The sequence below is a fragment of the Strongylocentrotus purpuratus genome, unplaced genomic scaffold (assembly GCF_000002235.5).
Source record: "Strongylocentrotus purpuratus isolate Spur 01 unplaced genomic scaffold, Spur_5.0 spur5_contig_842, whole genome shotgun sequence".
Lineage (NCBI taxonomy): Eukaryota > Metazoa > Echinodermata > Echinoidea > Camarodonta > Strongylocentrotidae > Strongylocentrotus > Strongylocentrotus purpuratus.
The window spans coordinates 976,220-989,271 of NW_022145549.1; the positions used below are offsets into that span (position 1 = coordinate 976,220).

At 37.9% G+C, this 13,052-nt stretch overlaps 1 protein-coding gene across 1 annotated transcript in view; it reads right to left on the reverse strand.

Moving 5' to 3' along the window:
- Positions 1 to 12,385, reverse strand: part of LOC115918762 — a 32,148-nt gene extending 19,763 nt beyond the window's left edge. Inside the window, exon 1 of the mRNA XM_030989659.1 lies at positions 11,427 to 12,385. Coding sequence (XP_030845519.1) covers positions 11,427 to 11,505 — 79 coding nt within the window. The 5' untranslated portion in view covers positions 11,506 to 12,385. The remainder of the gene's footprint in view (positions 1 to 11,426) is intronic.
- Positions 12,386 to 13,052: the final 667 nt, after the last annotated feature.

Sequence of the window (13,052 nt, forward strand, 5' to 3'; positions counted from 1 at the left end):
GCTCTTATTACCTATCATGTGAAAGGATATGTTTTCTAATACGTGATGATACAAATTTTGCCGGAAAACCACCTACTAATTGATATATTTGGTAGATTATCATATCGATCCGGCCTGGATAGATATCGCGAATGCACTTCAACATTTAACACATTTGGCATATTTTTATGCATTTTTGCGAATGTAGGTTGAAGTATTGCCATCTAAACCTCTGAAGGCAATATTTAAACAATATTGAATGGATATTTTGCACCCAAAACCCTTGAACCGCAATTTTACCATTACCGGTCTTTTACCTTTAACAGTATTTAAACAAAGCAAGAATATTGCAACAGTTTTTGACATGCCATCCCTATGATTGTAGGGCAAAAAAATACTAACCGGGAAAGATCATTTCCTTAACACTTTCGTATGGAGTAAATGGAAAACGCAGCACACACACATGTCTCCGGGACGGGGTTTAAAGGCGAAAATAGTGTCTGACAGTGAATTCTAGATGGTAAACGGGTTTCCTTGCTTAATTTGAATATCACGACACTGCTAATGTTTAAATTTCACAAACGGGACATACATGACATATTCATAATTCCTGCAAAGTTCTACAGAATTTGATGTTGGCTGCAAAAGGGACACAGTAATAGTTCGTTCTTTTATAGCGCATTTCAGGACCGCTGGCTCTCTCAAAGCGCTTAACAGGTATTACCCCGGTCATCGGAATCAGGCTTACCCGCACACAATGTATGCACGTTCTCCACTCCCTGGTGAGCATTCCAGCCAGGCGTCATTTTTACAAGCGCACACTATTTGATCTAACCACATTATCTTTCGCATCCGGCTCAGCTGGCCTTTGACTGGTTATAAAAACCAGTAGTTGAGTATATAGACGCAGCATATTATATACCTTTAACCACATGTCATACCAATGTCAATGAAAACACTTATATTTTCCGGTACCCTCTTCCTGATCAACAAAATATATAGACACGTGTTCTTACTATCACGTGTTAACGCCAACATTTGTTCACGGTGCAGTGGACACTGATCAAGGTCAAGGACATTTTTTTGTACAAGGTCAATTATATCAATACGTTTCGACCGCCAAGCAGATAATGAGCACAAAATACTTGGGTAAGTGAGTTTTTATCAAAATCAATGTTAGGCCAAATAAGATGAAATTATAGTTTCTCGTCCCCTCCTCTCTCCTTTTTTCGATCCAATGTTATCGCGAAATTTCAATGCAAGGCAGCTGTTGTAACCTTCGGCAATATGGAGTGTGGCTGTGAAAAGTGTGTCTATTAAAATTTAAAAAAATAATATAGCCTAATGCAATTACACCTTGTTTTGAAATGAAATGTAATTGATATGTTTTTTGTACAAATTGACTTGAATTGCATTACAGGGAAATTATAAACTATGGAACTCCCTCCTCCTCATAGAACCCGGACGAGAAACTAGCAATCAACTTTAGGTGGCCTTTGATTTGACATCGCTAGTTTCCGCCTAGTTAGTCATTGGTAAGAGTGTGAATTCCGAAATCAGAAATAACGACCATGGACTTAAGGTATGCTTTTTCCATACGTTTGATATATCGATTGGCTTTGAACAATTCTGATGTCAGACAACGTGTGTATTTTAATTTGGTAAGCGAGCTATAACGTTTTTGGTACCAGCAGTTAGCTTCGTACTGCCTTTCTTCTGTTCTAGTTTGTAATAAAGAAACATGGTTCTACCAAAATTGTCAAAAAATCCCTATCATGTTTTAGTAGAAGATTTCAAATTCTTGTTGTTCATGTTGAAATATCACATGCAAGAGAAGGAGTGGAATGTTTTAATACATTTTAATTGACTCCTTTACGAAGCTCACTGAAGAAATTGAACTCGATAGAGAAACTGTAAGTGGTATGTATGTAAAACCCACAAGAAAATAAATATAAATCTACAAAAAAAGATTTCCTTTATTTTGTTTTTAAATATCTAAGCCGATTTCGTTATTAAACAGATAAAACCGTTTTCTGGTAAGAACGAAACTGGATATCATTACCTCACTGTGTGGTTAGCAAAACATATTTTGTAAAACTCCTAAGATAATAAAAAGTTTAGATTATACACTCAATCTATCTAGAGCTACAAACACCAGTACATCCCGATGCCTGGAAAATACCAATTCCTAAAGGAGGGGATACAACCACTAAAAAAACAACTATAGATCTGTTTCTTTATTGCCATTTTTATCGAGAATAATTAAAGAAAAAGTTTATTTAAATGCATTCCAATATCTATCGCATCATGTTTTATTTCATAAGACACAATTTGGATTCCTTCCGAAAACAGCCCTTTTATGCATGGTTAATAAATAGTCAGAAAATGTGGACAACGGAAATTTTAATGAAGTAGCCTTTGAAGGCTTGCATCGTGCATTCGATAAATCTCAATCACTTTCTCTCTTGAATAAATTAGCTACCTTCGGTAATGGTTGTTCCCCCATCACTTATTAATGGTTTTACTTTGAGAATAGGCAATAGGAAAAGATAAATCGGCAGTACAAAACGTCTAATCACAATTCTTTTTTGGGGGAGTATATATTTTACCTACCTGTAGTTGATGAGGCTTTGATGAATCGAAGATTTTGTGTAACTATATTTTGATTTCTGCGTGTACTGAATGTATATTCTTGATAACTGACGTCTATATTACTCCGATATTAAACTCCTTCGAGTATGATGCTTGGTCATAGGCCTTTTAGATTTTACCATTCCTAAGGCGGGTGCAAATCTTTTTCACCGATTTTGCGTGGGAGGAAATAACAAGTTCAACAAGCATTTAACAAATTCAAAGAATAGCGACAGATCGGTATAGGAAGCGTAGGCATGGTACCTAGTCCTAAACCTTTAGGGCATTTATAGGCTTTGTGTTTATGGTATTATTGAGTCGTTTAAATTGGGAATATTATATATTTCCATACAATTCACTTTTCATTCAATTTTAAAACGAACGATAACATCACAATACGAGATAAGTATCAAACAAGGTTGATTCAAAATATTCAGTAATGGGCAAAGGGAATCTACAGACTGAGTTTGGTTACAAATGACTTGACGGTCACTTTATAATAATAATAATAATAATAATCCGCTTTTATATAGCGCCAAATACATCGACACAACGACGTGTCTGAGCGCTTTACAGATATATATTACCCACATTTATAGTGTACAAAAGGATATTACACTCCGAGGGTATTTTTATTTTCAACTGTGTTGTTTGGTTTTGTGCATGTAGGAATGATGACTTTAGGAAAATGGAAAGTGTAGTCAAGAGGGCGAGTAAAATAACAGGAAATAGACGAAACCTGTCAGAGGAATGCAATGCACGAATACATGAACTTGAGGATAAATATTTACACTGATTACAAAAGCGTCTGTTCTAATGACATTCGGTTCATTTAATCTTTTTGTATTAAAGAGGCTCATCAATTCATCAATTCACGTACCATCTGTCTTCCTAATTGGTATATATAGTACGACACTTGGCCCACTGTAGTGCAACGCAGGTCAATTTCTTAACAGCCAAACAGTAATTAAGGTACGCGACGATTAAATAGACGTTAAAACCGGGGAATTAATCGAGGATAAGATACCAAGACCACGGCATTACACAACTTTTAACCCGTGTCATATCATAGCATTTGCAATAATATTTTTTAAAGCTTTTAAAGTGTATATTCTAAGTAAAAAGTAGAAGGGTTTAATTGGTATTTGCAGGAGGAGAAAGCAATCACATCATTTTAGTCACGGATGTTATCTATGTTTTTCTAAGTACGTAAAAAAAAATACAAGTTATCAGGTACATACTTTATCAAAGACATCTTTAATATAAAGTATTTCTTTAAGTGGTGCGTGGTTTTACTAATGGTAACACTGTAATAAACCATATTGTATTATGAACAAGTTTCAGTTTGCGTTTGTTGTTTCTATTGTTATAATTATGTTTCAAATAAATTCAACTCATATGTTCTTCTTTCTTTTGTTGTTGATAAGTTTGTTTTTGTTGTTGTTGATGATGATGATGATGACGATGACGATGATGATGTAATTTTCATGCTGCAATCAAATTCAATTCAATACATACAAACGTACTCTTCTCTGTCATTTGAAATTATGGTTTAACAAGATTTGACGGTCTGTAAATCAGTTTGTTAATGATAGGTATGTCACCTTCTTAACACGTTCATTTGTTCCTAGCTCACCTAGCTTCGTAAGACATATTTTATGACCATGCACTGATCTAATATATATGAAATTATCTCGTCTCTGTTGCTTATGTTTTTTGTTCCAATCATACTTTTTTTTCCAATTCATGATCATTATCCTAAATCTAAATCTAAGGTCTGTCATTCCATGTGGAAAATGATTGACATTCAGTTTGCTTGTTCGGGCAATATAAATCTTTACTTCCAGCGACCATGGCAATTATAAATCATTACGGATTATGGCGTGGCCTGGGTCTAGAAATTTTTTTGGGGGGGGCACCGGCGCACAGTGCGCCAAAACTCTTTTTGGGTGATTTATTTTTTTTATTTTTTTTCTTGCCCAGTTGAAAGAATACTTCAGTAAAATATTGAATTCCAGTATGCACAATGAAGGTATAAATGTACTCCTTCAAACAACAAAATCTTACATAGGCCTATTCACAGTTTTAGTGCAAAAGTGACTTATTTTATACATCTTACAATTTAACATGAAGTTTTGAAGTTATTGGTATGAAATTTCTCTCACATTCTCCTGATAGTTCATTTCACTGCATTCATGGGTTAAAATGGATAGAAACACAATCTTCATAACATATTATAGGATAATTCACTGAAAAATGGATTAATCATCCATGTTGTTTTAATAAATCCAGAGGAAATGTTTGGATTACCAACATTTTCTCTGATGTCTAAGCATAAAGTTGATACCAGATTTGGCTGCGGATTGTTTGCGTTTTATTCTGTTAAAGCCGATTTGCCTTGCAACATTGCCCCGAAAAATGAGTTTATTTTGGTCGGCGGCTGAATCATGAAGGATTCGCGGTCATAAATCACGGCGCGTGGGGCGCGTGACACTTGTTCTGAAATGAACACATTTTTGGGGCAATGTTGCAAGGAAAACGGCTCTAACATAATAACGGGCAGATTCAGACAGCCAAGTCTGGTATCAACAATAACATTTAAGCGGAAATACCTGGAAATCTAAACATTTCCTCTGGATTTATAAAAAATAAATCCCCCAAAATGAGTTTGGGCGCACTTTGGTTCCTCCCTGGCCGACTGTGCGACGTCTTTGTGAGCACCCGGGCACTGCTCTTATTCGTTGAAATGAGAAAAACAAGGCTGTGGTTAGGTGGACTAGAGGGGAACATAGGGCCTAATCAAATCATATGCCTTTTATTTGTCCTTTCTTCCTCTCTTCTTTCTATCTACACACTAGGAAAAATGGTGCAACTACTGTATGCACCTTTAGGGGTTCAAACCGATGCAACAATAGCAGCACCTTTAGGGTTAAATCCTGCACCCTTTTTAAAGGTGCAATCCTGCACCCTTTAAAAGGGTGCCAGATTGAACCTTTTAGGGGACATGGGTACCCTTTATGGTTCAATCCTGCACCTTTAGGGGTTCAAACCGATGCAACAATAGCAGCGCCTTTAGGGGTTAAATCCTGCACCCCTTTTAAAGGTGCAATCCTGCACCCTTTAAAAGGGTGCCAGATTGAACCTTTTAGGGGACATAGGTACCCTTAATGGTTCAATCCTGCTCCTTTAGGGGTGCAAACCGATACAATAGCAGCACCTTAAGGGGTTCAACCCTGCACCCTTTAAAAGGTGCAATCCTGCACCCATCATCGAGGAATACTCGTGACATTTGCTCGTACACAAAATAAACATACATGATGTTTCTTGGTTAGTAATCATAATTATAATCAATATATATATTGCTAAAACGTGAATGTAATTGTAACATGATCAGACAAAATAATCTATTGGTTAATGATTGCCGACGGAAAATACAAATCACAAAATTGATGTGCATTGTCATAATTTGCTTAACAAATCATATGATAAATGTATTTTTAAGTGAACACGTGGACAGTAATCATGAATATGCATGCAATATGCAAACTTTTATTTTGCACCCTTTTTTCTTAGAGTGTATCCTTAAAATGATCTCTCTCTCTCTCTCTCTCTCTCTCTTTCTTTTTTTACTTCCGCGATTCGATAGAGGCAACTTTGCCCCCATGCACATCCTTAGCTATACCACTGTGACAATTTACATGAAAGGAGGGCATTCGACCAGAAGCTTTAATCCAAACGTAAACCCCAAGAATTAGGACAATGATAACTACATGTGAAGCGCTTACTTCCACCTTGTTAAACTAAGGAAATACTTTTATATTAGTGTAAAATCTGAAATTTCGGTTGGAGGGCCTTGGACCGGTAATGATTATTGTTTGCCAAGAGACAGGTAGCATTTTCCCCGGTCTGACAATTTACTGTAGACGCACTTTTCTCATCATTCAATGTCATCCGGATGTGATCACACTGTCTTGAACGGTATTCCCATTATTTTGCTTCGCTTTCTTTTTGTTCCCAGGTCCCAGGTTCGTTACGAAATCGATGCGCAACTGCCTCGTTAGACCTACTAAGTCCCTCGGAGGTGACCTAAAGGCATCAGTCCACTGGTTGATCACGTACAGTCTACTGGTTGATCACGTACAAGCTCGTCAAGTATACACATAAAAGTAATAATCATCATGATAATACCTTAATATATAATAATGTATTTATATAGCACATTTTCCAGTTACATGTTCAAATGCGCTTTACGATGATATTGTTAACAGAAGAGGTGAGTTTTTAGATATTTTTGTGAAGGAATTGAGAGATGTTTTCTTAGCAATCAGGTAAACCATCAAAACACCCAAGGTCAAAATGGTCAAGGGCAAGGTCAGTAGGGAAGGGGGTTGAGGTTGGTCAATTATGAATTACATGGTCTGATTGTTCTATGTCTACGTCTAAATATCCTTTTCAGTTTCGCCTTTTCGTGCGCAAGAACCGAGGATCCTGAAGCACTTATCAATAATTACACCATTATTAGGCATACACGTCAATCATATGCCTGGATACACTTTGCTACAGCCTTGCGAGTCGAGTGAATGAAGCTTGCACGCATGAGAAGAACTGATCAGTGGGTGTTTTATCATGGACCTACTTAGTATAGGTCCATGGTTTTATCCGCAAGTTCTGGTCAAGAAGCAATCACTAGGGACTTTTAGATTTGCACAACGACAACGTGGATTGCTACGATCGACGTCCTTTTAATGCACTGCCTTGAATGGACGTCACACGTTTAAGTCCACGCAAATCTAAAAGTCCCTAATACCGATGTACGCCTACCACTGCGAACATACCAATGCCCGAATTCCAAATCCATGGCATCAATCGCCACACATGATTCTTCGTCATTTAAATTTAGCAAAGAGTTTATAGGGGAAAAGGTTTGGGAGAATATTTACCTATATCCAATTTCAGCGGCCTTGATCATCGCCTATCGAAATGTGAAAAGTTACAAATAGGTTACCATGTAATCCGTACATGAGTTTGATAGTGTATTGAAAGCCTTTGCGATGGTGTTTAAACTAACTGCGTCAAATACATAGAAGTCTTCAACAACTTTCACCAACAGACTGAAACAGTGGAAAAACACTGAAATAATGATTCCTGTCAAAAAAAGCTAACCTCAGCCCAAGGCTAAAATCTAGAAGCCTATTGCTATAAAACATCATTGAACATGTTAACGTTCTTAAAACGCAAGAGAATAATCGAGTTTATAATTTCTCTAATGACTTCATATCCATTACACGTATTTTTTCCTACGCCTCATTGGCATGCATTGGGAGTGGATAAATTACTTTTGTGCGCCCTTATATTCAATGCTAGGTTTACATTATGTTCTCGGCGCCAACGGCAATTCCTGTAAATAAAAGGGGGAAATGTCATCTAAATGAACCTCGTTCATTAAACATTTTAAATGCATCTATGCATGCTGTCGTCAGGCTTAGGTTTTATCCTTCCCAAATTTCACGCAAGATCGGGTGAACCGTCAGAACATGAAATGGCGCCTTTTAACATTTGGGATGGGTAAAAGCATGTTATATTGCTCAGGGGACGTTAGTAAAGTCAGAATAGAATTAACCTATGCCTCAATAATTTCCGTCAACAAGTTTTTTAAGAGAAAGTTGATTCTTGGAAATATGGACCAATAATTCGTGATATTTCTCGTTCTTTTTCATGCGCGGAAAAATATAATTGTAGAAATAACCCCAAGAAAGAAGTGCTCTTCAAATGAACAATAGCTTAAATATAACAAGAAACGGTTACAAGTTCGGACCAGACAGTCGCGCAGGACTCATACCACATTATTGTGTGTAGTCCCATCTACCAATTCCAGTGTAAAGTACGCATACATGTTAGAACGACTGATTTATTTTTTTATCAATGTGATGATTCCAAAACCCCCACCAGAACTCAATTTTTGTCCTAATTGTTTGTTGCCAGTTCTATGCACTTTGAAAACCTTTTTCTTCAGCTTGATATCTTGCTTGCTGGACAATTTGTATAGTTGTTCGCAAACTTGGGCTTAGTATGAACTTTGTCTACAAATATACCCCTCCAAAATAACAAACTTTCGTCATAAACTTGATGAAAAGTGAGTTCTATTCATGATTCTGTGTTTGATAATATGCTCTTTATAGTTTAATGTTTTAAGTTCAATATGGAAAGGCATCATTTAACAATGTTAAATCTGAGATGCACGGCCCAACGTGTTATCAGTGTCTGTGATATGATGTAATATTGAAGCCCAAACAAAATTGCGCCTCAAAATGATCATCAAGTGCCTCAAAAAAGTAACAATCTTTGAGTGACCGGTATTACCATACTCATTTCCTCAATAGACTGTAATGTGACAAAAAAACACGTTAGGAAAAGGAAAAATGAAATTTCGATTTCCAATCGTAATTATCTTGATAATCAGACTGGCGATCGGCTTGTAAAAGTCATGGGATTCCTGATTGACCTAAAGGTTAAATTATGATTGCAGTATGAGCTAAATCCAGGATTTTTGTTACCGAGTTTGTTGTATAGATATATTGTACCTTCTTTTGTTTTCGTATTTGTATGTGAGGCGCCATGAGAGTCATGCCTGGCGGAGCTGTTGCACTTTATAAGAAGCCAACATTATTATCATTATTCTTATAACCCGACAATAATTTTTCACTGTGGTTTATTTTCTCTTTAAGGATGATTAAGTGGCTCAATGAGGCTTAGGACGAAGGCATGCAACGCCAGTTAGGATTAAATAATGTCAAAACGTTCCTGCATGGTATTGGTAAAGCTTTTATTATTAGCATACATGTGCATTGTCCGTAAAGGCAACAGGATAAAATGCTCCCAATAGAGTGGAGGGTGTGCATTGTATAGTGCAGAATAGTCACTGAATTCAAAGGTAAGGGTAATAATGAAATACGCTTTGGTCTGTGTCTGATAAGTAACGCGCTCTCTAAGAAACAATGTTTTATAAAATGATTGAATCCTGACTAACATTAAGACCTTCAACCTAGATTTTGCGTCACTTTATACCTTCTGATATTGCACATGCAAGTAATGTAGAGCCAAGTGCCGATATACAAAAAACCTTACTAAGCCCTATTGTCAACTACAATAGCCTATGTATTGAGTTGACAACTAGCTTAGTAAGATTTTATGAATATGGGTTCTGGCCCCTAAAACATTTTGTTTAGAGGTTGCTGAAATTATACTGTCCTGGAAGAATACATAATCTTTTGTTCTTCTTCAGTTGTTCCAGAATCCAGTTGAGTTTGCGGCTGATGTATTCAGCTTGAATACGACGAGTGGTTGATACCTCAGACAGACCGCCAAACCGACCCCACATCGACCCCAAACCGCCGAATCTTCGATCATTCGGGGGGGGGGGGGGGGGGGGGGTAATGTCATTGTTTGTTCGGTCTGCAGTAGGACTGTTCTTGGTTTCGTTTGTGTGATTGAGGTTTGTATAAAACACCTCAGTCACACCGAAAGACCGACTCCACAGTCCACACGGTCTGCAGTCGGTCTGTTCTTGGTTTCGTTTGTGTGATTGAGGTATGTATAAAACACCTCAGTCACACCGTAAGACGGACTCCACAGTCCACACGGTCTGCTATCGGACTGTTCTTGGTTTCGTTTGTGTGATTGAAGTTTGTATAAAACACCTCAGTCACACCGAAAGACCGACTCCACAGTCCGCACGGTCTGCTATCGGACTGTTCCTGGTTTCGTTTGTGTGATTGAGGTATGTATTAAACACCTCAGTCACACCGTAAGACCGACTCCACAGTCCACAAGGTCTGCTATCGGACTGTTGTTGGTTTCGTTTGTGTGATTGAGGTATGTATTAAACACCTCAGTCACACCGAAAGACCGACTCCACAGTCCACACGGTCTTCAGTCGGACTGTTCTCGGTTTCGTTTGTGTGATTGAGGAATGTATAAAACACCTCAGTCACACCGCGAGACCGACTCCACACCGAATCCAACCCAGCAATTCCGAGCCATGATTTATATGTATCTTATAACAGTGAAGGTTGACAAATACCGTTAATAACGTTTTGCGAGTCCACATGTCTGCAACGACGAACATTCTCCCGTTTAATTCAGGGTTATTCTTTAAAACATGTCAGTATTGAGAGTGCAACAAGGATACACGTACAGACAAAAAGGTTTAGAGTAAGACGATTACCTTGTACTCAACAACCAATCTATTCATAAGCAATAATAAATGACATACAGGTGCCGGCAGGTTGACAGCCCTTTCATTTATCAGTATTTTTACTACAAAATGACGTAACTGATATCCCTCCGATGAAATGCGCGTTTTCTTTTTAAAAAAGATAAATTCATATGTTATCATGACATATTAACATGATTAAAAAGAGTTGAAGAGTGATATTCACACCATTAACCACTTAGTCGACGCTTGACCATCCGCCCTTTCTAAGTATATTTGATAGTTTTTATTTAAGATGTAAGTATTGAGCTGATCAACTTTGCAATTGTACTAGCATGACGTATTAATAAAATAAAGAATATCCGTTTGCAAAGAGCAAGAAAGGCGTTAATACACATGACTCTAGCGCCTTTGTGGCTCTCTTTTTAAAGTATATACTAAAACAAAAAGATATGCACAATATTGCTCTCTTTATCATGACGGGAAATTGATATAACTATGACTATATATATATATAATATGGTATGGTTGAGCCGTTGATATATAGTACTACTAGTACAAATGTGAGATTTGAGAGAGATAAAACTGGAAAGAGTTGACTTACCTCCTGATGAGTGAACTGTCCCGAGTTGGCATACGACCACGAAGAGGATTACAACAACGGCTATCGACGATGTTGCCATTTTCTGTTTCTTCGACTTCAAATATATTTGTCCAAAATAAAACTTCAAGGTGGCTTAGAATCCAAACCGACAGCCCTGATCTTTCTATGTCTTTATAAATCACAGCAATGGCTAAAGAAATAGATGTCCAAATTTAAGGTGAGGCTAAAAATGTTACAACTCTTTCGGGTAGCTGGATGAAAGCAGGAGAAATCAGACTTTGTTCTAAGTCAAGCAAATTCGAAAGCAGACACTTCGGTATGTCGTTGAAAAGATGCGACTTCATGCAAAAGAAACTCGTAGAATTATGAAGAGAATTCACGATTTCTTGTATAACAAACATGCATTGAATTGATCGACGACCTTACGAGTTCCACGAGTGACGATAGCGTACACACTTCTGAAAAACGACTCCTTGGATGAGAGTACATGCAGTGTGAATTTAGACGCACACCTTGTACAGGCAAACTTAATCTTGCTAAACTCACAGCGTCACGTTTACATTAAAAAAAGAATAAGAACATTTTACTAAAATTGCCATAAAATATATAAACTTTCTTCACTCAGCTCTTTGATTAAATTAAAATGGTAACTTCTAGCTCTCGCAGGCAGGAGATTCCAAGCAGTGCAGTGTGGCGTGATCTCTGCCCGTTGTGCGCTCGACTTGCTGTACAGGTATACATGTACCACCTAACCACCGGTAAGAATGCGAGCAACTCCGAGTGGTTCGCCCACGAGCTCCTTTGTCAAAGTTTTCACTATTTAGAACATACAGAAAGAGATAAAATAATCTATTCTTCTTTATCCACTCATCCTTATCAACTTGAAGCATGAGATAATACACATTGATATAACTTCGAAGTGGAGTTACAGTTTCAGTTGCAAGTTTCCGTTCATTCACTGCGGCGACTGATGTTATAAATGATCGAAATTGGGACCCGCTTGTCTTTATATATAGCAGGTCTCTAAAGTTTCGTAGTCTATTTGAGTAAAATCGCTCAGCCACTGATTCGCTTGCCTTGCATTACATGTATGGCCGTAATACCCGCCCCCCCCCCCAACTCAGTGTTATTTAGGGTACGCATATGCTCGTACCCTCTTTTTGAAAGCACCCCCTATCTGAGGACTGCCAACATTTCCCAACCCCCCTTTCGCGGGCTTTTCGCGGGCTTTTCCTGCCTTGGAGACCCCCCTAAATCAGGAAAAATGCTCAATGTACCCCCCTAAATTTCTCAGGAGTCTAAAGATATGAGAGAAAAAAAGAAAAACACCCCCTTTTTAAAGAAATCTCCGGGTGAAAAGTCAAATACACCCCTTTTTTTACAATTCTCGGGCCGGACTTTGTCGCACGAAAAGTACACCTTTACCGGACATTTTGGCAACACGCATGCGGTCATTCCGACCTCTGAGTGGGGGGGGGGGGGGGGGGGGGGGTCGGGCCGTAATATAACATGATATAAACTGTAGTATGTTGTCTGGATTCAGTTTCGAAGCATTTTCCTTTTTCTCTCGCTCCCCCTCATTTTTAGGTTTAAGTATGGTCAAATTCACTACCTTTGCACTATTCG